Source organism: Dromaius novaehollandiae, chromosome 14 (genome assembly GCF_036370855.1).
Source record: "Dromaius novaehollandiae isolate bDroNov1 chromosome 14, bDroNov1.hap1, whole genome shotgun sequence".
Taxonomy (NCBI): domain Eukaryota; kingdom Metazoa; phylum Chordata; class Aves; order Casuariiformes; family Dromaiidae; genus Dromaius; species Dromaius novaehollandiae.
In genome coordinates, this window is record NC_088111.1 from 14,847,397 (window position 1) to 14,874,898 (window position 27,502).

Below are 27,502 nucleotides of genomic sequence, written 5' to 3' on the forward strand. Positions count from 1 at the left end.
CCTGAGGTACAGTTTGTTAGGAGCAAATTTGCCTGACTAGTGAGGGACATCTAGGAAATCACAAAGCACAGACTCAATCATGAGCTCATTTGTATGGCTGCCTCCCAGAAAAGTCAGGTCTGAGGACAGATGTGCACCATTCTTGCATTCTTACTCTTTTAATGTCAATTGTATTGGACTTTATTCCCAAAAGGTCTGTTCACTTCCTACATGTAAGACCAAATCTAAGAGGATATCAAAATGGTCAGGGTTCAAAATCAGGCCTAATACTATTAGGAAGCACAAATGGGGCTGAAGAGCAGCCTGTTCTTGTCACCTCTGAAGAATATGGGTACTAAATTGTGTGCCAAATCTCTGTTCTGTCACATCATGCCACATCATATCCCTGACAACCCATTCTAACTAAACTCCAGAACTAAGTTCCATGACTATTTCTGCTTTTGGTATTCAACTAAGATTTGCAAACAGTTGTGACATACTGGTTTATACATAGTAAGCTGAAGCTTGGTTTGACTGTTAGTGTCTGAGAACTCCTAGCAGGCTGAGTTTCTTAGCCAACAACAGGAGCCATGGCCAATTATGCTGAAGGAAAACTCAGAGAGTATCCTCAGACTTAGAAGCAAGGAAAGAAAGTGCTCCCTCTACTGCAGAATGCTGCACTCCTGCTTTCTGTGCGTCAGCAGGCACTGACAGGGAAGTATGAGAGACTCATTTGCTGTGAGAATATAGTTTTTTACAGGTTTTGTTAGCTCACTGGGAATATTGGAAAGGATTCCTCCATCATTAAGAAATACATATGTAAGCATTGACACACTACAAGGCCCTGCAGGGCTGCCAAGATGACTCTAATTGCGTCATTGTTTAGAACTGAACCAAGATACATTGCATTTTTTTTTATTAGCCTTAGAGCAGATTCCCTTTTAATTTACACCAACCCTCTTCAACTCACTTCAGTGGATTTACAGTAGTACCTGTGAGGAATATGAGGAAGAAGTAAGTTACTTTCTTGCATTAACTGCTTTCTCCAAGAAAGAGGAAAACTGAAGATCAATTTGCAGATTCTTCTTCTTTGTATGGAAAGTAACAGGGGAATAATCCTTACCTTTATTAACAAGGTAATAATCAATCCTTACCTAATTAACAAAGTCAAGCTGGTGTTGCAGAGCAGTACTTAACAAATCACAGCTCCAAAGAAATAGAGTAAACTAAACTAATTTATCCAAAAGAGCAAAGCACAGAGGCAGCCCAAGCTCATCTACAATTCTGTAATATCTTTGTCATGATATTGAAGAGGATAAGCTAGATCCTTAGCCAGTGGAAGGTGATGTACGTCCACTTTAGTGAGGAGTTACAGTGATTTAAAAAAATTGATCATCTGATCATACACAAACTCTGATCTCATAAATTACTCCTTTTCCTTGGGGACTAGCTGATGTAGTATTGCTGTTCCTCTGAGAAATTGAATGAGAGGTTGGAGCCCAGAACTCCTCAGAAAATGGAATTTAAATTTTCCTTTCTCAGTAACCCTGCTCTTGATTCTGGTATGAAATAAGTGGATACTGGAAGCTGGAATTACTATATATTTTTTTCTTATTATTCTAGGAAATCATTGTGGATAGCAGTAAGACAAAGATAGTTTATGATGGAAATAACAGCGTGATAGAAAAAATACATAGCAACCCACTGTTTGCACAGCTATTAAAATGTTATAGAGATCACTAAAGACAAATGTTAAACACTCAGCATGGGAGGAAGCAGCTAGGATAAGTTAATGTACTTAGTGAAACTGCTATACAGAACAATGACAGACAAAGAGAGTCAGAGCTGGCTGGGAAAATTTTCTCCTAATGTTAACCTATTGTTCAGCAGCGACAAAGGAAGAGGTCAGCAATTTGCTAGCTCAATTCATCAGAGAACACATGAGAGAAAAGAAATGGTTTAACCAAAGCATCTGCTGGATATCACCTCCCAAACAGAACAGTGCCACTCACTGTGATACGTATTATTCAGATAACCAGGGTTACTTTTGATTAAGGTTGCCAGTGGCTACCTGATATGCAATGCACCACCTGTTATCTAGTTAGGCTTAATATTTGAGAACAATTTAATTGCTTAAACATGTCCATGTAGACTTATCCTTTATCTTTGTGGTCTCTATTTGAAACACTGTGATCCTGTGAGAGGCTCACTTTGTATGATACCTTTCTTTCCATACATTATTTGTCCTGCCTATTTAAACTGAAAACCCCAGAGATTGTCCCACTCCTTGCTTGTGCAGCACCTGGCAGAAGAAGACTGTGATCCCGATTAGGGGCTTTGCATTCAATAGTGATACATCCAGTGACACCATAATAAAATATTAACATTCTTCATTTTTCTTCAGACATGCACGGGACATTTGTCATCCTGATGCCCCTCAGCCTGATATTGATGATTTTTGGAGGAATGACTGGATTCATCAGTATTCTTGCCAGGGCCTACCCACTGCTTCTAATGACGGGGCTGCTTTTTCTTTTTGGAGGTACTATATCAAACTCCTAGCTTAATCATTTTAGATGTTAAGAGATTACATCTGGGAAACATTACTTTGCCTGCTAGGGAAAAGAGCTAAGCAAGAGTCTGCTCTCAGAATAATGCCAGTATTCGTTCACTTGGTGCCTAACTCAGCTCCTGATGGGTTTCTGGAGCAGAAAGCTGCCACTTCACAGCCAAGAAAGGCAAATGATCAGACACAGCCATATGCCTTTGTGGAGTTAGTCACACCTTGAACACAATGTGTTTGTTTTATCCATTAACACAAAGGTTTAAATACTTCCTCAGAACAATGCCCAACTCTTCACAGACAGAGTTTTAAATCTGAAGTAATGATGAAGTACTTTTGGAAGTAGTAAAGCCTAGGGTTCAATAGCCTTGCACTGATCTTATAACTGCTAAAATACATGAAATTTTTTCAAAGGCATTTTCATTGAGTTCCTGAAAAGGATCTTGTTAGGGATTCTCAGGTTAGCTTTATTGTTAGGCTTGAACTAGAGTGTTGTCCCCAAACTCTGTGGGATCACAAAGGCCTTCAGCTCATTGCACCACCCCAGCACAGCCTACCACAGACAGCTTCAGGTCACAGCAGCGGCTTCTAGGACTTCAGTGATTTGTAAGAAGGCCAAACACTGTACAGGGAAGAAGTTGAAAATTACTTGACCACTATGTTCAAGTGTAACACTGATTAAAGAGGTTTATACTGTAATCAGAAGGTTGATTTTGGGAGTAAGTTATAGGAAGAGTTTTCTGATTTTTCGCAAATGCCAGTTGCACAGGATGTTCTTTGACAAATATGATGAACTTTTATACATTTAATATAGGTTATCTTTGCTCTAAAATAACGTGAGAGTTCTTCTGTAATCCTCATGAGACAGGGCTTTGCTCATACCCGCAACAGAACTGAGTCCTAATCCTAGCTCCAACTGAGGGTGTGACAGGAGTCTGCCTCAGCCCATAATAGTGTGACAAGGATCCTGAAAGCACTGCTGTATAAAGTCACCCTAGGCATAAAACTCTTCCTCTTTTTCTGTCATTAGCTGGACTAAGAATAGCAGCACTGTTCACATGGAAGATGAGTGCAGTTACTGCTCTCCACCCAAAATCCACTGAAATCCACCTATGTGTTGCTACCTCAGCTACCTGTTACCTGCCAATCCCTGACCCTTCTGCCTTCATTTGATAGTGACACTGTTACCAACCTTTTCATAACCAGCCTTTTGATGGGGATGGATTTTCCGTTTTGCTGTTATTTTTATTGTTCCTATTCAGATTAGTAAAATTAAATTTAATGTTTTGAAATGCTCACAAAAGAAAACCCCAAAGAATTATTTTAGTTGAAGTGTAACATTTCATTTTGAAGCAAGTGAAACTCTTTTAAATTTGGGGTTTTTTGTTATTATTTTTGCTGTAACTAAAAACTCTGTGTTTTAGAAAGCTATTTATGAATTAAAAATAAAAACGTTCCATCAAGATAGGATAACTGGACTTAAATCTGTCTGCATTTTCTTCCCCAAATAAACTTTCAGTACTGTTTCACAATGCAACTTGAAATAGAAATTTTCTCCAACAGAAAATGGACCCTCAGTATTGGTCCTTATCACCTGATCATACAGTCCTGCTTCTAAGAAGAGAATGACAAGAGATTGCTGGAAGCAAATGTGCAGCTCTCTCAAAGTCTTGTCTGACCTTTGCAGTCTGCAGTGCTTTTACAAAGACTAACCACCCCCCATTATGTTTTTTCCTTGTGAGAAATATAAGTTCTGTTTCCTTAGTACATCAAAAAGCTATATTCACTAAAAAGGTGTATTTAGGCCATTTGGAAACTGATGTAAATAGTAAGTGAAAGATGAAAAGCTGTGAAGTTCAGAGCATGATTATCCCACTGAGGTGTGGTGTACCATGCCTTTCTAAGACCTTTGGGTTTGCAAAGAGGGAAGAGAAACACAGAGACAGTATTAGGAGTGGTGTTAGAATTTGTTCTGAAGATGCAACTAGTACTGTTTCCCAGGACAGCATGGACAGGCTGGAGGGTGGCCTTTGATGTGAGACCAGATCGTCCTCCTGTTCAAGCAGTATGGCCTGGCTGTTTCAGCTGCACTGAGGCTTGATCCGTGTAACAGATAAACAGAGTTCTGTAGGATTTTCCAGTTCATGAAGTTTGTTATTGATCAGATAATGCTGTCCCAGCAGAAAAATATCTTATGGTGCAATTCTAGAAACTGAATTTGGGGTTTTTTTTGGAAAATACCGGAATGGATATGTTCCACATCCCAGGACATCCTACTTCCCCATGTCCTAAATGCAGCCACATTTGAGAAAGATCACAGAACCCAGCAAACCTTGTTGAAAACTTCAACAAAACAGTCATTTCCATTTCTGCTGGCAAAAAGTATACAGGAGTGATGTTGGCCCCTTGCAGAGGCCTAGAATAAGACATAGGCGTAATAGCATGGTTAAAATTGGGAACATGAATATGGATTTTGACTCTTGGATGATCCAATACTCTTCTCTTCCCTCTACTTAAATTTGTCTTCCTGCCAAAAACACATATTCACCTTGACCTACACTTTGATTTAACATAAAGCCAGATCAGAGTCTCATCAGATAAGGCACTATCTTGTCTTAAAAGTGTTCCAGTATCTCCTACTTTCCCTGGGCCACAGTCCTCTAATTCAGGGCCTTGCTATCTCCTCTTTCCTGCCCACGATCCATCAGAGGTGTGAGTTACTCCGTATTCTTCGACTGCCATAGATGTCAGGCTCAAGATCTAGCATCTACCTTTCTTAAATGTGCCATTCCCTATGTTTGCCGGCTTCTGTACAGTCCTTTCATTCCGAAAACAACTGGCTTTTTGTTTGAGTGCCTTCAGTAATTTATTTCTAATCTGCTCCAAGGATGTCTTTGGATCAATTATTCACAAATGCTGAACAGCCAGGACCTCACAACGCTTGGTGGCACCTCACAGTAAGGACCAACATGTTTACACTGAACACTCAGAACTTAGGATGCCCAAAATTGGAAACCAGCCTAAGTTCAAGTCACCAACCTGAGGTGGAAGAATGTTTTTCTCCATGGGATTTCTCACGTAAAAGTAGACAACTGTACATGGTGCACAGCAGTGAGAAATTAGGATGCATTGTAATACAGTATTGAAAACAGATATGTACATGCATTAGATATCTGTAAAAGACATGACTAGATTTATAGGCCTACTGTTACACATTTTGAGTTAGTATTTCACAGTTAGAACACATTAAATCAAATGGACAGAACTAGCTCTCCCTTTACTTCCTTTCCACTTACCTTCCCAGAAAAACAGCCTCACTAGATTTGAAAGGTAAGCAGAGACTAATCAGGAATCCTGCCTGGGTAGATACAAAGGAATGGCAAAGGAACTCTAAGAGGTGTCAGACTAAGTAGTTTTAATTTCTGCAGGGGATCCTAACTAGCTGAATATGTTTTTCTTTCCCAGCTCTTGTTACACTTACTGGGATCAGCGTCTATATTGCATATTCAGCTGCTGCCTTCAAAGAAGCGGTTTGCCTCCTGAGGAGTAAGGATCTCTTGGTAGAAATCGACATCAGGTTTGGCTGGTCTTTGGCACTAGTGTGGATCTCCTTTGTTGCAGAAGTGCTCACAGGGGCTGTATTTCTCCTGGCAGCAAGAGTTGTGGGCCTGAAACAGCGACATGAACAGGCATTGTGAACAACAGGTATCAGTGCAACAACAGAATTCTACAGAGCCTAGAAACGTGGATTACTTGGTCTGTCTGGTCACTAGGAATAATAAAGTGATTAGGCTGTGACTGAGAGAGTCTTGCCAGCTGCCATAAACTCTTCTCACATGTAGCTACAAAACACAAAGACTCTGAGAAAGCTGTAAAACATTTCAAATGGTCTCAATAAGGAACCGTTTGTGACTTCAGAAGAAAGTACATTGTACTGTTAGTGTTTCCCAAATAATTTCAGCTGACAACTCATGAGACATCTCCATTCATTGCTTAGAACAAGACAGGTTTCTTGCTCTCTATTCTCCTTTCTACTGTCCCAGCAAAGTGCTTCAGAGTACCTTGCAGGCCAGTCTGCACACTCCAGTTAGCCTTTAGTTTCTTTTCTGAGTCTCCTAGTAAGTATGCCTAGGATCACAGTCATGTTCGATAGCCTCTGTCCATCAGAGATGCTCTGAAATTGTTAACTTTGTGGTAGACCATGTGACCTTCCTGCTGTCTTTGGAGTCCCGCAGAAGTATATAATATATATACACTGGAACCCAAGGAGAGGGTTTGGCAGTAAATATCCTCAATTAATAATTCACACCTTAATGCAGTTTTGTTGTACAAAATAAGCTTGCAGGTAAAGATACAGAATAGGAAATACTTCAGAATATTTGAAGGAGAACTCTAGCCAGGATCTCCAGCACTAGGGCATGACTTGGAAATCTAGTGAGGTGAATATTAATTTTTACTCTGGTGTTACTCACTTTCCTTAATTGCAGGATCTCTCTTTTCTCTCATGTCTCTCCAAAGAGGTCCTCCTTTCTCCTCCACCACAGTCACACTCTTTTTTGTGACAACAAAGAAATGAGTCAGTTTCTAAAATGAGTTTTGGTGCTATGATAAAACGAAGGGATATAAAGTCTAGATGCTGTGAATGACTTGATATTAGTTATCCTGCAGACAGTAGTGACTATGGTGAAGTTCTTCTGAAGTGCAGGGTGATGGTGAGTCTACTTCAAGAGAAGGCTACAGCTGCTTTTCAGATGTTTTAGCTAACTACTGCAGCCAGTCCCAACCTGTCAGATGTTCAGGGTACATAGAAACTCATACTTACCTGTTTCAACATACTACTAGCTGATTTTTCCATTATGTCATGCAGAAAACCTATGTGATAGATTTTCCAGTTTTTACTTAGCAATTTTGATGGTGCTTCCTTATCATGAAATCAGTAACATGCGCTGTGCTGGAATATGTTTAACTTGTGCTAAAAACAGCTGAGTAAAACTGGACATAAAGGATACCTGAATTTCCTCTTAAGTGTGAAGAAATTTTTTTTAATTAATTTTTTCTCTGGCTAATAGCGTTTAAGATAGTTTACTTCACGTCCCACTGATGTTAATGAAGACATTTTCTCCCAACTGCTGTGGCCTGGGATGACCTGAATGAGTTAATAGCTCCACTACATTTCTGCTAAATCATGTATTTCTGGAAGGCTTCTGCATATTCCAGTTCAAGACTGTGATTCAGGAGCCCAAATTCTGTTTTAAGCTGTGTCAGCAAGGCACACTGTGCCATTGGGCAAGTCCCTCACTATTTCTACTGTAGTAGAAATGTGTTTCCTCCAGTAGTTCAAAAGGCATATTTTACCTGCCTCTGTTAAATAGCAAAATAATTTTATCATTGTTTCTTGTGCTAAAAATTGCATGTTTACTCGTAAGAAAGTATCTGCCGAGCTCAGCTCTGATCTTAGTCCCACTGCACCAAGTGTTTTAGAAAAAATGGTGAGAGAGCGCTTCCAAGAGCTTGCAGTCTTTGTAAAGACTTTTGTTTTCCTTTGCATAAGGAATCATTATTACTACCATGCTGTGGATGGAGACCTGAGGCAGAAAAGGATTGAACCTCCCAAGGTCATAAGGAACCAGTTTCTCAATCCCAGTCTAAGGCCTTAGTTGGGGAACTTTCTTGTCATGAGGATGAAGTTTGAAATTCTCAAGTTAGGTGACTGAGCAGTATAAGCTCTGTGAACAGCCAGTACAATTTGTACTTTTTAGTAGCTGTCACATTAATTTTCACATATTTTCCATGTTGCCTTACGTTGGGACTGTGCAGTTGGGTTGTTTTACAAGTTAAAGCATACCAAATCAGCTCTATAAGGAAAGCAAGAAAAAATCCTTTGTAGCCAAAATTCCGTGTGCTTAAGTGAATTATTTTACATGTCTTATGTAAAATGTAAATTCTGCATTTTAGTTGCTGGTGAAGCTAATTAACATTATCAAACCAGTTGTATGATATTACTCAGACATTACTGTAAGCTGTTATAGTAAGGTACCATTTTAGTTTTTTAATGTTTATTACAGATATTCTTTTACAGTGGTTTTGAATGGTGAAAAATTAAATAAAATGATATCTCAGAGCTGGGAATTATTTACAAAAGTATGGAAGATCTAAAACACCTATTTTTCTTTAACTTTTTCTGCAGATCTATTCTACAGTTAATGTGATGCTTTTGAAGTGCCTGTGTCACATGTGGTAGGTATTTGTCAGATATGTATGCAGCTGCAGTAAAAAATAGGTGATCAGCAAGATCACAAAGAGCCAAAGAATTTGTCATTGAATTAGAGTAATTCTCATTTCTATGGCTTTCCTAGATTTCTCATTCTGGTTTTCTGCAATACCTGGCACAATAGTAATAAAGAGTATTTCCTGCCTCTGTAGATTTATATAACCCCTGAATTTCTCTTAAATTCCTTCAGAATACTAAAAAAGAAAGATTGTTTGGAATAGTCAACTAAGTCTTAAACATTTTGAAGAATTATGCTAGAAAGGGAAAACATTCTGGAAAGGACTTCATCTGGTTTGATACAAGTGACCTTATCAATTTCTTAATCATACTGAAACTAATGGTGATTTAATACCCAGTTCTTTGCTGTATTTTCCCCAAAATGTATTACCGAGATGAGGATACTGACTATTCCCCTTAACTTCTGGTGAATTATAAACTTACAGGTAATTGGATACATTTAAAGTGAAGAAAAATAGACATTATTATATTGAGTATAGCAGAGCAAAGTTGTTTGAACTGGTAGAGTGCACGGAGATATTGGCCAATACTACTCACTAATTGAGAGGCTACTTACTTCGAGGGATGGCAGAGGAGGATAGGAGAGGTCAAAGGAATCCTTGGGGGCTAGAAAACTTCGGATGTACAAGACATTCAGAAGAGATGCTGATGAATATAACACAGAGATATGCAACCACAAGAAGTCAGTATGGGGGTCTGTGCTGTACCTGGGCTGGCTCCTGTAGTGCAACTTGGATGTCTCTTGCATTTCATTTCCTGGTGACCAAGGGAAGATTATTGGTTGTACCTCTATGCATTTGTTGATCTCTGATCCAAAGCCAATAGACCTGACTGATTAAAGCTGACTCTAGCTGACTTGAAGAAGACATATTTGATTTGCAATTTCCTCCTTCCAAATAGCAAAGATTGGCAGGTTGGAGACAAACAGAACATGTCCTGTCCATGCCTTGCTGGTCAGCAACTAGAATTTGTCTAGAACCGCTCCACTGGGATGACTGCAGCACAGGCATGCAGTGCCTGCCCACTTGCTCAGTCATGGGCTTACGTAGCCTTCCTACAACTATGAAGAGAGCTTATTGCTTTCTGTCGAAGCTGACTGAAGCTGTTAAGGAAAACTGGAACTTGCCCATGAGATCCCAAAGACTTAGATTTTCCAAAGCTTTATTTGCACCTTGGGGATCCCTAGTAATGTTGACCTCCAAATAACCTTGTTTTGCGTTGTTCTGCAAATGCAATACAATGGTCTCAACTGACTAAAACAGTGCATATCTGAATCTGAAGAAATCTGAGCCTACTTCATAAATACAGATTTCCTTTCCTCTGGTTCAGTTTGAAAATTCCTTAGAATAAATCAGTTCATATTTAGCCAGGATACATAAGTAAAAACACATGTTCCTTGGCCTCCTGACTATCATTTTCATCTTAACAGACTAAATCACCCCAGCTCAAGACCAAAAAGAATAGAAAGAGTGCTCTGACTTTGTGCTACAGAATTGAACCATCCCTAGAATCAGCATAACCATACTCAAGAGGGTCTCCCCTGTGCCTCAGTACTCCCAATTTGACTCAGTGGACATGGTTGTCAGCCCAGCAATTGAAAGCATGCAGTGATTTGGCCAAACATTTTTGGAGGCCAGAAAATGCTACCTTGAAGGCCAGGTTCAACCCACAGGATTCTTGCCATCCCTATTTTAGATTAAAGATCTTTAACTACTTAGGTTACAAAAAATCATAGTTTTACTAAAACAATATAGTACTGTTTTACTGTAGTAGCCCTCTGCTGCTTTTTACAAAGCAGCTTTTACCCTAAGTAGGCCCTCAAACTTCTTTTTCCCCCTTTCTGCCAGTGCTTTTGACAGTCATATTACTGTCACCTTACACCATTGGAAAGTATAATGGTGGCAGATGCTACTATTAGCAGTGGCAGTCTCCACTGCTGGACTGCATCCCACTTCGGTGAAGCATATGTATTGCTAATAATCTAGTTTGAATGCCCTGACTATGGAGACTTTTTTTTTTTTTTTTTTTTTTTTTTGGTATTTTACTGATATGCACAGAAACAGCAGTCTTTGCTGACATCTTGTGGCAACACTGAGCAGTTGACTATATTTGGAAAAAAAAACCCATATTTTCTGTATGGTTTGAAGAACAGAAGAGACTACTATGCTCACTGGACCCTAGCTCTTGTATTTTATAGTGCACAGTATCTCATCTAGCAGCTGCTGAATCCAAGTCAGTCACTTGCTGCTTTAGGATACATCTCCCAGCATCTGGCCATCTTAAATTGTCAGGTGATGGGAAACATATTGTTAACCTTTCCTGTTTTTGAAAAGTATCACAAGACATTCTTAAAGTTTTTTACTTCATTCTTTAGCAATAGATGCTACAGCCATTTTGCAGATGATTAAGTTTTGATTAGATCACACAGTACAGGTTTTAGTTTCCATTTCTGGCATTGAATGTCAAAACTATCAAATTGAAATGCATCTGAGGCTTCAAATAGTGAGGGAAAAGTAAATAGCTTTATATCATAGCCTATTTCCTGAATATGACAGGTTGACTAAGAATTGAACAAGTGAGCTGAACAGACTTCAGGGTTGGTCCCGAAAATGTGAGTGGAGTTCTAGAGGAAATAGCATGGTACTGTTTTCTATGGCTCTTTAGTTCTTTACCTTCTTGCAATAAAAAAGGGTTTTTTTCCAAAAAATTCAGAAAGTTCTGCTCTCAGCTTGAGCTGAGCAACTTTAGTGAAGTTCACCAAGACTTCATTGACTTTTGAATGCAACAAAGGTCAAAATAGAAGAGACCAGCCCTAACGTCTTTCACATACTAGAGTCAGTCTGCCTTTCTTGGGGACTGTGGCAGCACTGTCCACTCCAGGTCTACTGATACACCTCTGCATAGTTTGCTCAGACATGTCTGTCTTGCTTCAAAGCCAAAATATTGGAGTAGGGCATCTTCTGTAAATATATATTCTTAGCTGTGGTGCAGGATCAGGCTGTTAGACTTGTGTGTTGCACAAACAGTATTTAGGGATAGTTCCCTCGTTCCTGAACTACAGTGCTCAAACAGATGAACAGCAGTTGGTTAACAATCTGCAGGTATGTGGAATCAAGTATGAGAAGAAAAGGAAGAGGAATGCAATGTTGTTGTATTCCAAAGTAACTGAAGCAGTATTGACAGATTGAAATCCCTTGTGATACATGACGTTGTTTCTCAGACTATTGCCTGAAAGAAGCCAGGTTCCATTGCTATTGAGAACAAGGCACTCAAGTTGATACTTGCAAAAATGTCAGAAAAGAAGGGATATGGGACTTTAAGCTTGCAAGTTATCATCAGTTAATGAGCTATTGCTAATCAGCCAAGCTGTCACAATTGAATGTATGTATTCTTCCATCTCCCATTGCTCTTGAGAATTAAAAGGTTTATTCAGTGCACCACCTCTGCAGCCTGGTCCCATGCCCATGGTGGTTTAAGCAAATGGATTTAACATTTTAACTGGAGCAAACCAGAGCTGCTGAGCAGTGAAGTGTTTAAAAGTGGCAGCTCAGTCCTTGTGATAATCTTTTTATACCACTTATTTCAGAGCTAGCTAGAAGACTCCTTGGTTGGGGGCTGAGGGATGGCAGGCGGTTCCCTGAAGAGTTTTTGGCTGTTTATTTTACTGTTTTCATTTTTGCCAAGGAGAAGGCAAACACTTGTCATGGACTCTCTCTGTGTAATGCTCCCTAGATGTTAGAATGAATTTGTCTGCCAATGGCTGAACAGCATTTGCTAATGGCTTACGCTTCTGGACAACACATCTGGTTGCTAAAGGAGCTAACATATTTCTGCATCCAACCTAGCCTCCTCAAATATTTATAAGCTAATGTTGTCTGTAATGCCTGCAGCGTACAGAGAGACTGAATGTGGAGGAGTCTCTTTTCCACAGCTTTTTGGAGTTGAAAAGGAGATGAAAACCCTTTGGCACCATAAATCTGTTATTGTCACAGCTCCCATTTGCCTAGTAGTATACACTGAGACATTTAATTATGTAAAAAACCACATAAAATAATTTTATAACTGTCAGGCAACAACCCATAGAAGCAACAAAATTTGTAGCACTTACAAAACCAAGTATTTTGAGTTCTGTTATGTGCCTTTGGAAACACAATACATTACCGGTATGGCAGCATCTCTAGCCAACAAACTTGGAAGCTGTATCTCCTTCCTGTTTGTGGCAAAATTTCCATTCAGTATGACAGGACCTTGATTTGGTCTAAGGTAATTCTGAGAAAATGGAAAAATTCTACATAAGGAGAAACAGAAAAGACCAGGTCTGTTTCACTCAGAGAAGTTACAAATAAGAGACATTTTTAACACAGTGAACAATATAAAAATACAAATAAGATATTTCTTTCTCAAAACGCAGAAATACGGCAATATTTAATGAAACTCAAGAAAGATGACCACAGGATGCTTTCTCAGCCAACAGAAATCAAGACATTCACAAGCCTCTCTTAGACTGAAACTTCACCCACAGAATTGCATCATGCTCAGTTCTTCATTGTCTAAGCTTTTGCTGTAGTTTTTGCAAACACCCAAGTGACAGAATATGCTACTGTGAGTTGCATTTTGCTGAACAAATGACAATTAAAAAAAAATCCTTCTACTTGAATCCTTCAACCCTCCAATCATCTCCAAGACATTGGTGTCAGCCTTGAGGTACTCAGCACACAGCAGTAACAGGGGTTTGAACCAGCTTTCACTGACTGTGCTGTAGGCATCACTGAAATAACAAATGCAAACAGGTAGAAGAGACAACATCATCAGTGGCCCTGTCATAGAGAACTGTGCTGTTTGACTTGTGGCTTGCCACAGATGAAACAGTAAGTGGAATTTGGTATTAATAATCCAGCTGAATGCTAACAGCTTTGCTGAATGGGCTAATTAACAAAATGGCAGAGTACAGAGTCTTTGTTGTCTGACTGTAGTGCATGCTTGTTTGTCAAATTAGCATGCAGAGACACATGACTGTAAGTCTGTAGCAGGAGCCTTGCTGGGTTGGCTTCCTCTTGCAAGTAAGATTTGTTATTCCCCCACAGGGTGTCTGATTCACATCATGATTAGCCACAAGGCTCTTACATCAGCAGTGTAAATGACAAAAAAGTCTACTTCCTGTACATATAACTAATATAAAAATCAAGCCCCTGCTCCCCTGCCCTTCCTAGGCCCAGATGTGCCTCTCGGAGTCTGTCTTGGGCTCACCTTCCAGCTCTCCTATGCACCAGAAACTCCTTTTACTCCTCCTCCTTGGCAATAATAGCAATGCAAAGGGGCCCTCACAGTACAGCTCTGTCACCATAACAACTGGGATATCTGTCCTATAATTCAAACTGCCCTCTCTTAACTTCAAGGGCCTCTTCCTACACACAATCTAGAGCTCATCAATCCTACCCTGAGCAATCCTACATTCTTTATTGAGGTAGTAACTCCCACATCCACTCTTTCTAAAGCTGCCTCTCTGCCATTTTATTTCTAAAAGCCTGATTAACTGTGTACTCACCCATTTGGGAAGAGAATTGAATTTGATACAGGTAAGCCTGCATCTTTTCAAAGACAGCTAACCCTGTGATTAACCCCGTTGTCTTGGGTAAGGTTGTGAGAACAGATGCCCCAAGGAGTTCAGAAAGTAATCCCACAGAGGGCAAACTGATTGCATAGGAAATCCCCCTGTAACTCCTAACTCCTTTGGAATTTAGACAACATGACAAGCATTAAAATACTGAAGGCTCTCAGAAAGCAGCATGCCCCTCCAAAGTGACAAATGCATTCCCAAAATCCTATTTAGCCACAGATTAACTTTGTGACCTTGGGCTAACCAATATCCATTGCCGTAGTTCACCTTCTCTGATGGGAATGTTCCTACTCAGTTGCCTCGAGTTGGATAAATGATTTTACTAAACCTCCCCAATGACACATTTAGAGACTGAATCATTTTCATCAGATTTTCTTTCATTATGCTCAGAGGTTTCAGCTTGCCCTGTCAGTTGCAACCCACACAAGCACTGCTAGTCAGTACAAATATTTTCTGCAAACTTGGAAATCAGGTTGCAATCTGATTATCCTCTAAATAGCACTGTTGCATGAGAAAGGAGCATGCAGGGTAAATTAGTGCTTGAGCTGGGTTTTGTAATGCATGTAGTTACAACTTGGTATTTCACCAAATTCATTTATTAACCATTATCACGAGATGGCCACCCAACCAACTGATAGCCTTATGTATTAATGTAATTTTACTGTACAGTAACAGTCCCTGTGATACAGCATTCCCAGTTCTGCATTGCTGTGCTTTACTTGAGTAGCCACTACATGTCACTGTTGTTTCATATAGAGCAATCAAAAGAGCACTCATTTATGTGAACAGGTAGAAGGACTCAAACAGTCTTTTTGCCTTTTCAGTCAGGGGAAGAAACTGTGCTACAGACCAAGAGATGGAGCTGACTGACGCCAAGGGGAATTTTTCCCAGGACTGAAGGGAGACCGTACCTGTGCTGTTTTGCATTTTCATTTACCTGTGCAGAAAATCTTTTTCCATCTCTTCGCTTTAAAGATGTAAAAAGAGAATGGTCCAGTCATTAGCCAGGGCCAAAACATTAGCCTGGTGCAATTGCCTTCTCTTCTGTAGGCCCTATATGACTTGGGACAAATCACTAAACCTCTTGGTACTTACATTTTGCAGTACCCTGCCTCACTGGGATACTGTGAGAATAGAAATTAGAGCTATCAGATGCTCAGATATGATTGCAAAAGCAATGTATAGCCACTAAGATTACGGGCATCTCCTCCTTTTCAAGTGAAGGGGAAATTCTGGAGGATTATGTTGTAATTTTAGAAATAAAGAGCTTGAGAATTCATCGAGATTGTTAAGCCTTAAAGGGCAGCTACAACCAGGGGGCTGAATGATGTTGTTCTAGAGGGCACAATGTTCCTAAGAAAGCTTTATGATCATCTGTGTCCAGTCACATAAGCCAACTAGCACTAAACTCTTTCTTCCATTCCTTGCCATTAAAAACCCAGAAATATTCCCATAAAGGGCAAAATCAAGCCAAAGTTCATCACATCTGACTTTTTTCAGGTTGTCAGTAACTGCTGTGTTGTCTGAGTGCAACGAGTAGGCTTAATTCCTTTTTCAATAAAGTTTCATACAAAACAATTTGGAAGAGGAATGGAACTGCCAATAAAGACAATTCCTGTAGAGGGGACAAAGGAAGAGGCTGAAGGATAAAATAGAAAAATAAAAAAATGAGATGATGTTGATGGGAAATCTGCCATTAAAAATAGAAGAGATATATAACCTTAACAGCAGATGGTTTAGCAAGTAGGATCTTTGATGACTCTCAACACACTCATATTGAAGGCTTAAAAGCAATTGTTCCCCCTTTGTGGGCTCCCATACTGCCCTTGCAACCTGTCAGTGATAGCTGTGGCTACCAGAAGCAACTGTTACAGCCCAAGATGGCAACAAGAGTAAAGTAAGATGCTGCCGTTGGCATACTAATTCCTCAAAAGGCTGGCAGTCCTTATATCCGGGACAGTAGGGAGGAAACCACGCTGGAACTGGAGGTGACACTGAGGTGCCATGTGGACATACTCAAGCCAGGTTTACTCTGTCGGGTTTACTCTGTCTAGCTTCAGTTTCAACAACAACGCTGAGGGATGAATTTAGTGTGGACTCACCATGTTCCTGTCAGGCTTCTGTGCCCCATGATGAATCCCATGCCATTGCATTTTTCCTGATAACATCATCCTGATTTGTCATGATTACAGTTACTTCACAAATACTTTCCCACATCTCCTGTCTGCAGCGTAGGTACAACCTGAGGAAAACATTCTTATTTTCCTCCCTAGCACCCTACTCAAGTTAACAGGAATCTGATGCCAACTGCCCTAGGTCCCTTTGAAAGGCTGATTCCTGGCATTTACCACACTGGGAAAGCTTGCACAGGTGCAGAAATATGTGCATCTCTCTGGCTGTGTGAAGAGGTAAGCCTCTGCGTTTTTTTCGATTTGAGTGCTGCAGTAGATCCCCTGTCACAGAAAGGTAGAAAATTCCCCAAAGAAATTACCCTGGAACTTCCAGCCATGATCTTAATCCTTTGAGATACCTAAAATCAGGCCAGCATTCTTCATGCAGCACAAGAACAAGGAGGTTTTGTTTCTGAGGTTACTAAACCAATGTTTATTTCATAAGCCCAGATCCACAAACATGAGAGGAGAAGAGATCTTACTGCCAGAGGGAAGGAAACCCTTTCCTGAAGCAAATGACTGAGCTGTAATGCTGCATCCTACTGAGACAGGGATGGTTTATAAAAGAGAAAACATACACAGCCTGGTGATCAAAACAGTTGCCTCAAGATTGCCGAACTGAGAGAAGAAGTGAAGGGAAAGAGAAGTGAATCAAAGTCTAGAATCCAAGGCAGAGGACTGAGAATGTCTGTCCATCTTCAGACTTTGTGAGAAAATAATGTTACCTTTGCCTGCAACTCTTATTCTCCATTTTGTGTGTTGCTCCTGTGCTGCCAAGGGATGTGTAATTTCAGATGTCTAAGCCTCTACCTTAGGATAGTACGCATCAGTCAAGGCGATTCCTGCCGCTGTACTGCCCTAAGTATACTTGACCTGCAGCTGTTTTCTTCCTTACAAATAACAGATGAAAGAAATCTGACAAAAGCGATGGGCCAGATTCTCTTCTCAACTAGGGGCCTTGGCAAAGAAAGTGGGGCCTCGGAGAGTCACAGCTGCTGTGTAATAGTGTCCTGGTGCCTGCAAGCTCTTGTGCCTAACCGGCCATAAGTTTACTCCCCAGGCAGGGCTGTAGCAGAGCAAAGCTATGCTTTGCTTTGTCCTTTGGCTGCGCTCAGAGAATTATTGTCTAAACCAATAATACCAAATTTTTATCAGCAAAAATGTTATCAAATATTTTGCTGGTGCAATTTTTAGCAAGGCAGCTCTGAACAGATTCAAGTTTTTTGTGTGACTAATGTGCTGCAGAATGGCTGGAGCCGGGGAAGCTGAGTCTGGCTCTGACCTAATACCATAAACTGTTGTTGTCTGTTTAATTGCAAGATTTGCTTTTGTTTTGTTTGCTACATGAGCCCAAATGGAAGCTTGAGGATCTATTTGCAGACCCAGCTATCTAAAGCTCTTCAGCATACATGCTTGTAGGTCCAGCTTTGTATTATTTAGAGCTTTTGCTTGTTGTTTTAGGTTTAATGTGTTTGTTCTCTTGATGGCTCCATCAATATACATCCTATGCTGAAAAAGTTAAATGTCAATATATAAAAAAAAGATAGGACCGAAAATAACCATTCAGAGTTTGAAGATGGAAGGCAAATTGCACGTTTGTCAATAATGTGTTTGGAAGCATTTTAAGTAGTGAATCACTTGATGCTAGCTATTATAAATATTGGTTTAAAAGTGCTATAAAATAGATGGTGCACAGTTAAACCTTCCTCTGAATCCTGATCTATATATGATGCCCCACTTAGTGTCTGATCCAAAGACCACTGAAGGTAATAGAAGTCTTTACCAAGTCCTTAACAAGCACAATGTAGTTTCAACATATGCATGTAATCTTGCAGTAGAAGTGCAGTACATTTTCTTATAGTTTTTTTGAAATGAGGCATATGATACTCCAAAATGTGCCATTTTTGTTTAATGTAGTGACAGCAGAGAAAAATGGCATAGAGTGACTATATTCAAATAAGAGCATCACTCTGCACTTTAGCTGCACAGCTATTTTTGACACAAGGTTTGACAATGAAAATGATATTCAACTTCCATTACAAATCGTAGCGTGGCACATGGTGACTGTGATTTGAATTCTGGCCAGACCTGGACTGAATATTATTCCGAGTAGCAATCAGGTGAGGTTTGCTGGTTTTGCAGAGTCCTTCACTGAATGCTGGATTCAATCAGAGCAAAATGTATGAGCTGTGATGCCAAAACAGTGAACCTGAAAAACGATTAATGTAACTTCTGCCCAGTCTACCCCTCACATTGTGAAATTTGAAGGAATTCGTTACCACATTGGCCCTAGCCTCTACAAACTCTTTTCTTGTTTCATCTCCTCAGCAGCATGTAACTGTCCTGATATCCTTAGATTAGATTACAGAACCAAAGGATTACTACTGAGAGCTAGCTTCCTCAAAAGGCTTAGCATTGCTAGCACAGCCAAATTTTCCAAAGGGTTTATATATGTTGGATGTCCGTCTAGCACTGTCTTAAGACTGGCTACTGTTTTTTTATTTTTGTTTCCATGTAGATGCCTGAATGGGAGAAAAGGCTGTACAGCTGGTGAGCACCTGAAAGACTGACTGAAGGAGTTCCTAATGAATAGATGTGAATTCAGGCTCCACTAAGGTAAACCAGAGCTAATGACCTGAAACTAGCATAGGTAGGTTTGGAGAGCTTTGGATGAATATCCATTCCTCAGTATTACAGAGGCAATTCTCAATTCAGCCCAAACCTTACGACACCATGATCATTGCCTAGAATATTAGTATACCTGACCTCCACATGGAGAAATGAGTTACTGAGAAAGAAAATAAAACAGGAGAGACATTCACATTCTTTTGCATGTGGTGTAGTTGTCTATTGTAGTACATCTGCATTTTCACCCTTGTCTTCCTGTTTTTCCTGCCATCCTTTTCTCATGGAATAAAATGAAAAGAATTCTGCTGTGGGCAAGTCTGGAACCTGTCTGGTTCTTCACCCGTGGTTTCCATCACAAAGAAAACTGTGATTAAGGGTGACAGGGCCCTTAGGAGACTGGAAGGTGAGATGGCAGCTGGAGAAGAAAATGACAGGCCTCTAGAATTATTTGTTCCTGTAGAACAGGTGTCGGCAATCGCAGATAAGGGAATGCCTGAAAGTTTCAGTGCTCCAGGCAGCACTGAGAGGGGAAGATGTATTTGCAAAAGGGCATGTTCACTCAGTTGCAGAGTGCATGTGTTGTGCTAAATGTCCTTAAATCCCTCTGGTAATGCAGCCGTCTGTAACAATAAATAGCAAATAACTGTTGTCTCCTTTGGAACTACAGCTAGCTTCCAAACAGGAGTCATCCTGCTCTGTGTTGAGGTGTGAGAGACCATACATTTAATATGGGTTCTAGGGAAAGACGCTTACACACATGTAATTTAACCTGAAATCTTGGATTACTTGTGTTTACACAGGTTTGTATAAAATCAATAATAACACTTAAAAAATCTCAAGCAATTTACCCCTCCCAGTTATTCCAGGTTTAAAAACACTTGATAGGTAAAGTGTTATTATTTGTCTGTCTTTCCATTGCACTTCCTGGCCCCTTGTTTCTAGGGACATTCTCATTTTAAATCTTCTCCAAAGTAGAGATACAATTAAAAATCTCTCTGTGTGCAATTTTTCTGATTGGTGGGAGTTTAAGAACATGGACAGATCAACTGAGAAGTGAGGAACCAAGGAGTTTATTTATGTACATACATTATCTTTTAAAGTTGAGTAGCAGTCTGCCTACTTCGTCTATTCAAAAATATACATGCATATTTCTGGAAATGAGGATAACAGAACATCTAATAATAGCAAAGGGGTCCATAAGCCAAGCTAAGACAGTGTCTTGAAAGTATTTTACAAACATGAACATAATATTCTTCATGACTCACCTTTAAGGTAGCTATCATTATGTCTGTTGTTCAGATGGGGAAAATGGCATCCAGGGAGACTGAGAAACTCAAATAAATAGTGCAAGTTAACAGATTGGCTTGGATTAAAACCAAAAAGTGACTAGTATATGACTTAGTTACTTCAGCTCACTGCCTGAAATTATCTGAATATGAATGCCCAACAAAAATCTAGAACTGAAATTCACCCCACAATACACACAAGACCATCCCAAAGAAAGATGGAAGTAATTCAGAACCTATGAAAGAAGAACACTGCCCTTTTTTGAACAGATCATGAATCTCAAACTAATCTCAAACCGTAATAAAACATTTAGGAAACCTCCAAAAGCTAACATTCTCCCTCATCAGAAAACCCATTCCCAGTTATTTGCCTGTTTCTTTCATATATAAACCAATATTTCTCCCATATCTAGGAACACATTTCAGAAATTTAGACACCTGCTACCTGCTTGCTGTCTCCCAAATAGGTGTTTAAACCCCCGAAGGGTTGCAGTGATTTTAAGTTTGAATCGGAACATACTGATTTCCAGGGTTTTGAAGCAGTATTTTAAAAAGGCAAAGCCTTTTAGATTAATTCCTAGTAAAGAATATATTACTGGTCACTTAGTTATGGTATACTATGAAAAGTTCAAAAGAAGCCTGTCACACACAGCAGGAAGTGATGAGCTCAGTTAATAGCTGAATTTTACAGTGGGTTTGGTGAAGGACAAAACTGTGCTTGTCTTCCTAGATGTTGGTATAACCTTCTGAGGTTACACATGAGGCCTCAGACAAAGCCACTCATCAGCATCCTTCTCCAAAAGAATAGTTGTTTCCTCTTAGAGACTTGAGCTCTAAAATCCCATAAAGTCCTAGATGACAGTCTCAGACTCTGGGGAGTGGGATTTAGAACTGCTGTGCATTTCATCCATATAATGTTTCGAAACTTCAATTCTAGAACAAGATTTAGCAGCTCAAAGGTAGAAAAATCAAGGCCTACCTAATCTCTTTTCCCTTGCCTCTATAAAAGAAGTAAAAAATGGTTTCCTTCTAGCTAGAACTTTGGAGCACTGTCATGTTCATCTCACACAGCCACATAACCTGTAATTATTTGCTCTCCATGGCACTCTAAAGAGGGTATCTGGGCTCCTGATCTCCTGGTCTTCTTTTGGACATACCACATTGCATCTGTAACTGCTCAGCACTTCAAAATCAGCAGTAAGCTGCTGCATTGCCCCTTTACTGAACTCATTAGTTCACCATTCACAGTAACACTGTAAGAATGACTTACTGCATTCTGATGGTTTAATGTGGAGACTGTTTCTAATTTCAGCTTGCCCTCTAGCTCTTTACCTTCTTCGAAGAAATCTTGCTATACTGGTAGAAAATATTCTAGTCTATATGATTCTTGATGCCCAAATTGACTTTCTCCTTCTTCACCCTGAAGAAATGTTCATGCTGTACTAACATCAATCATGCTTACCTGTCCATGCTTTTTAGCAGTGAACAATGCCCCTGTGTGTCTAGTACTCTAAATTGCCAACAATAACGTCTCTTCTTTTTCGTGGCTACTGAGTGATAGCTGTGTTTATGCACTGGCTTTGGAATTGTTCTGTACCTTTCCAGCATCTGGTTACATTCTTCCAGCCCAACTTTTATCCCTGCTGCTTGGATTTTCTAGAGCTGAAATTGATCTGGTCATTGGCTTATTGGCACAGCTGAAAATGTGGCAGCGGAGTAGCTGACAGCCTTCTTCTGTAGTATGCATATGCTGAGAATCTTCAGATTTGCTAGTAACAGTATAGACATCCTCCTGTAACTAGAAGTCACCTCAGCCACATCTTACATTGCTGCTGACTTCTTCCCAGCAGAGCTACAGCATGAAATGGTTTCATTTCCCACACCATCATTGTTCTTGCCACCTTTCTATTTTGTGTTCAATAGCATACCTGCTAGAGCACAAGCACCTGGTTCCAGTAAGTCCATCTTCCCTAATTCTTGGTTTGTTACTGCTTTGATCCTTCTCCTGGTAAGACTGATACTGCTATTCAGAGGAATTTCTGCATTGCTAGATCTGGTACTCTTGGCCAGTCACCTTGTATGTTGAAATTACCAGCCCCAAATGACCCTGAAATTAACTTGGGAATGTTTGATGTCCCCAAAGTTAAATATACGTGCCGCAGTGCTCGTGCATGTAATCTTACTATCTACTTATCCTTCTGCTTCTTGGTTTCTGTCAACCTCCTCTCTCCCACTATAACCATCACCACCATGGTTAAAACCCTTTTTCATAATGGTCCCTTTCTCTGCTGCCTCACAGCTTTCAATTAGTTTGAACAACTTTTCCTGTATTTCTCTGACATCAGCATCTTCTTGTCTCTGTAAATATCATTTTATTTTACTTTTTCATCTTTATTTGCCATGTTCATTTCTGTATGCAGATTCAATACTTCTTTCAGCTCCTTTTGTGCTTGCACTCAGTTTTTGTCTGAAAGCTCAGTGTTTCCTATGGTGGGGTCCCCCTGGTCTGGATCTGCAGTCCACTTTTTTTCCCTCCAGACTTCTTGCTTCCCCTTAAGCTCACTATCTCCCTCCTGTAGGTCACATTAGATGGCTCCTGTCAATTTTAATTACACCATGCTTTCTTGTAAGACTCAGGGAGCACCAGGAGGTAGAGAGAGGCCACAGACTACACCCAGATTTTTTTTTTTTTTGGACCACATAGGCAGTCAACTCAGTCTGATTCTTTTCAGGCTTCTGAAAACATCTCATTTACAAGGGGCGTGCTGAGAGGCTTAGCAGAGGTATTAGCACAGTCAGTTCCATTACAAGAACATGACATCTGTCTTTCCCTCCGAGGTTCTCCTTGACTTTCCACTGATCACTCTTAAATGCTGCAGAATCACTTTCTATTTTCAGCTTTTTCCATTAATTTTGCACATGCCTTCCACCTTTTGCCATTTTCCCATCTCAGCCCCTTCTAAGTGGCATCTTCCTCCTCTCCCATTCACTGTTAAATCTCAGTGTTTATCTGATTGTTTTAATTTGTCCTTATATCAGTTTTTTTTAATTCTCTCAGTGCTTTGTTTTTGTCACTTTTATTATTATTTATCAGGTTTTGAGCTACACAGGTCTTTAAAATCTTACAAAAGGGATTAAATTATATCCATATTATGATTAAACTGAGATGGAAAATGAATATTATAATGTTTGAATGTAAATGGATTGACAGTGGTATTAAAGAGATCAACTGTATCTTAAAATACTTTAATCGGTGCTACAGTTCTGCATTAGGAGAGTAATCATATAAAAAGATTCAGAGGTGTGTGTGTATACATATACATAAATATATATATATGTACATACACACTCACAAATAAAATACATGCAGATGTAACTAAGTCAACTGTTAAACCAGTGAGTGCAAGACACTCTCCCATAGGGTACAGTACATTAAAGGATCTACACAAACAACTATGCACATCCATATGCTGGCTGAAGGCTGCACTTCTATTATGTGGGTCTATGCAAGCAAAAGGTCTGTTCCGTGCAAGAGAGGAGACAAAGTCTTGGTGAATTTTTTCTAGATATGCTCTTTAGAGCTATTTCCTTTAAAAACAGGGCAATTTGCAACCTTTCAGAATGTCATAGCCTGTTTTAGAACCTTAACAGGCCTGAATTTCCAGTTAGCTGCAATGACTAATAAGCCAGGCAGGTTGCCTCAGAAAACCAACTCTGGTTCTTCCGTTCTCCAGCAGAGGCATATAATTCTTCACAGGAAGAATTAGAGGTGCTAAGGCAAGTGCTCAAGCCCTAACATCAGTGAAACAGACAAAAACACTAGCATTATTTAATGTCTCATTTTAATGAGCAAGAACTGTTTCTGTCCTTCAAAGCACAGGGAAACCACCCATTTTCCTTTCGCTATGCACTGAACAGTTGTTTTATTATAGTCTGCAGGGAGGATATCTTACTATGTCCACGGTGACTGCTCAGATGTTTGCAGCGTTCATGTATATAAGAGGTCAAGCAAGGTGTTTAGTTTAACAGCAGTTGAGTTTCTTATTCATTCTTATTTTTTTCTCTCTCACATAGCTCTGAAAATCCCCATTTTCTTCAGATCCACCATGTTTAAGATGAAAAACAAAGAGAAACATCCAATCTAATTTCATAAGGCTTCCAAAGCATTCAGACCATCAGCAGTGGGATTAAATGTGTCCAGAGAGCAATTCATTAGTCAGGTACAAAAGGCAAAAAGCAAAAGTAAACCCCACAGCTCATTCTTTACATTGGACAGATACTGTTTTCCAGAGCCAGTGGTGAGACATAACAAGTCAAGATTCTCCCATATTTTGCCTTAAAGAGCTTTTCCAAATATTTCACATTGCATAAGCATAAGCAGTAATACAGTTGACTTGCCTAATGTCTATATTAATTTTGGTACATTTTTAATTAGCAGATAGCTAATTAATGTAGTATAAGGTTATCTTGTTAAATGTTAATTGGATATGTAAACATTCTTTACAAGTTAATATTCGGAGGGAAAAAATGTAATATGCATTTGTTGCCTGTGCCATTCTGAATTAATTACATGACAGTCAGATTTATCCCTTCCCAACTTGAGAACCTTCAATAAGTACTCTTTTAAGAATCAATTGATACTTAATTAATATGTACTGGCTGTCCTATTTAATTTAAATTAGTTCTTTCAGCAAGTTACAGTGTTGCTGGAAGACACAGCACTCCCCCTGTGACACAGAGCATTTTCTGCTGAGAGCACACGAGGGTGCTGTAAGAAAAGGCTCAGTGCCTTTGGCCTGTATTTCATGCCTGGGCACACAGCCTCCTCCTTTCTTCTTATGAAAAACAAAAACTACCCACACGGAAATCTTTATGAAAGTTGCATGTACTGTGCTGTATATCATTCCATGGGGCTTCATATTGCTCAGGGCTCTGTGATAGCTGCTACCTGGATGGTGTTTATTACATTAGATGATGAGGTCAATAACCTTCTCCCCTGATCAGGTAGGGAGCGAGGTCCACATTCCTTCACTCCCATTTTATGTTATCTTGATAACATCCACTGATGAGATACACGTAGATTTAGCTTGTTGTTTCAGTGCATTGATATTCCTAGCTACAGAAGAACAGCATGATTGAGTCCCTGAGGGGCTGAATTCTGGAATGGATGCATGGCAACAATGTTCACGTATAATTTATTATGTGTATGAAATCCTTAACATCAGCAAAATGGTCGCAGAGTTTGCCTTTCCTTTCATCACACAATAAGGCTGTTAATGAATAAGAAACATCTCTGCAAGCTGCAGTTTAACACATTCCACACCCAAGCAGTGACAATGGGGATCTGAACAGCTTTTCTGTCTGCCCAGATGCAGAATCCGTATTCTGTACATTTGCTGCAAACCATTGTGGTTTTAATTTCTGGAGGATTATTTCGCTGGCGAAAAGCACTTTAGAAATGACAATTAAGTATCACCACGCTTGGATGATATAAGTATTTCAGGCAGGTTAACTGAAACACGGAGGTGAAGCCTTTTGCCCAAAGCCACAGTGTGATATAGTAGCAGCTCCCAAGAGTTCTGGCTCTCAGTTTCTCCCTCAAAACAGAAGTTACCACTTTCTTTCACAGGTAGCTGCACTAACTGCTCTCTCTCTGGACAGGTGATCTGTCATGACAGGAAAAATAAAACCCCTTCAATGAAGGCTGGACCTTGTAAGTGAGGGCCTGATCTGACTCCCTGAGGTCAATATGAAAGGCCTCTTTGACCTTTGCATGGTACCGGAATGATAAATGGAGAAAAATTAAGAGCCTGATTTTCATAGGTGCTTAGATCCTGGGCTGCCACTACTTCAGAAGCACTTTTGGGTGCTCAGCCTTTCTAAAACCACATCTGAAGGCTTGCCAAAGGTCATACAGGAAGCCTTTTTGCAGAGCCATGGCAGTAGTAAATTTGCCCGATTGCCTTGTCTCTGAGATTGCTGGTGTTACTAAATTTTCCTCTGAGGAGGTTTGCCCCCTTTGTTGCAGCTGAGAAAGCTGTTCTTTGGGCTTGAAGCAGCTGAAAGAATCTGAATACATTGTATTGTAATCACTAAGTACCATTTTTCTAACCAGTTTTCTACTGGATATAAGTAGCACACCTATTTTTAGTTAAAAAGCTGCTGTTAGGTTACACAATATCTTTTATGGCTGAAGTAATGCAGCAAGCTGGCACAAACCAAATGGTACTTGACTGTTTGCAAATTGAACATCAAGAAAAACTGCAGGTGGTCACTCATCTCCCGACTTTCATGCCAATCATCACAATAATAGTTATAATGTAATACTAAATAAATAACAGTCAGCAATCTATGTATTTTTAATGGGGGTTTTGAATACCAAAGATCCACTTTTACAATTCATGCTCAGACAATTATTACCTCCAGCTCTATTTTTATCTTCACTCTCTCCATTTTGTTATTGTTGAAAGTTACAGTATCGCCAATAATGTTCTCGTTGTATCTACAATGGATTAATATCCCTGCATCCCTATAGCGAAGACCTAAAATAGACTTTGGATCAAATACTTACCTGGAGCTGTTGCTCCCTGCAGCTCTATTGTACATGACTGCCATACCAAGTTTTGTCTAGAGTGAATTTTTTAGAGTCTTACGGACCCTGAAAATAGGAACACATGACCCACTTTAAAACATCTAGGAATCATAACTAAAAATTTCTATAATAGGTATGTATGACAGCAGTATTCTTGCTGCATTCCTGGTAGCTTTACTAAATATTAATTGATCTAGTCAACTGATGAGAGTTTCACTATGTACAGCACTCTAGGGGAAGAATTGAATGTTCTCTCACTTTGGAGCATTTTACCACACTGTGTCTGAAGAATTCAGATTATCATGTAGCAGTCAGGAATTTTGAACTAGAAATCAAAAGTTAGGCTAAGAAAGTCTCTCAGTGTCCACAGTTGCTGA

At 39.7% G+C, this 27,502-nt stretch overlaps 1 protein-coding gene across 16 annotated transcripts in view; it reads left to right on the forward strand.

Annotated features, from left to right (window-relative positions):
* The window catches only part of TMEM114 (transmembrane protein 114), a 73,745-nt gene that overhangs the window by 8,944 nt on the left and 37,299 nt on the right, over positions 1 to 27,502 (forward strand). For 3 of the 16 annotated variants that reach the window (XR_010391655.1, XR_010391654.1, XR_010391656.1), the window contains exons 3-6: positions 2,384 to 2,521; positions 6,008 to 6,247; positions 8,730 to 8,779; positions 19,138 to 19,235. Coding sequence is in view for 8 of the 16 variants with exons in the window: in XM_064520423.1 (XP_064376493.1) it covers positions 2,384 to 2,521; positions 6,008 to 6,240 (371 nt within the window). In the remaining 8 variants the exon portion in view is untranslated. Of the gene's footprint in view, positions 1 to 2,383; positions 2,522 to 6,007; positions 8,664 to 8,729; positions 9,689 to 13,242; positions 13,640 to 19,137; positions 21,710 to 27,502 lie in introns of those variants that run through there. The other 13 variants (XR_010391659.1, XR_010391653.1, XR_010391657.1 and 10 more) reach the window with 13 other exon arrangements.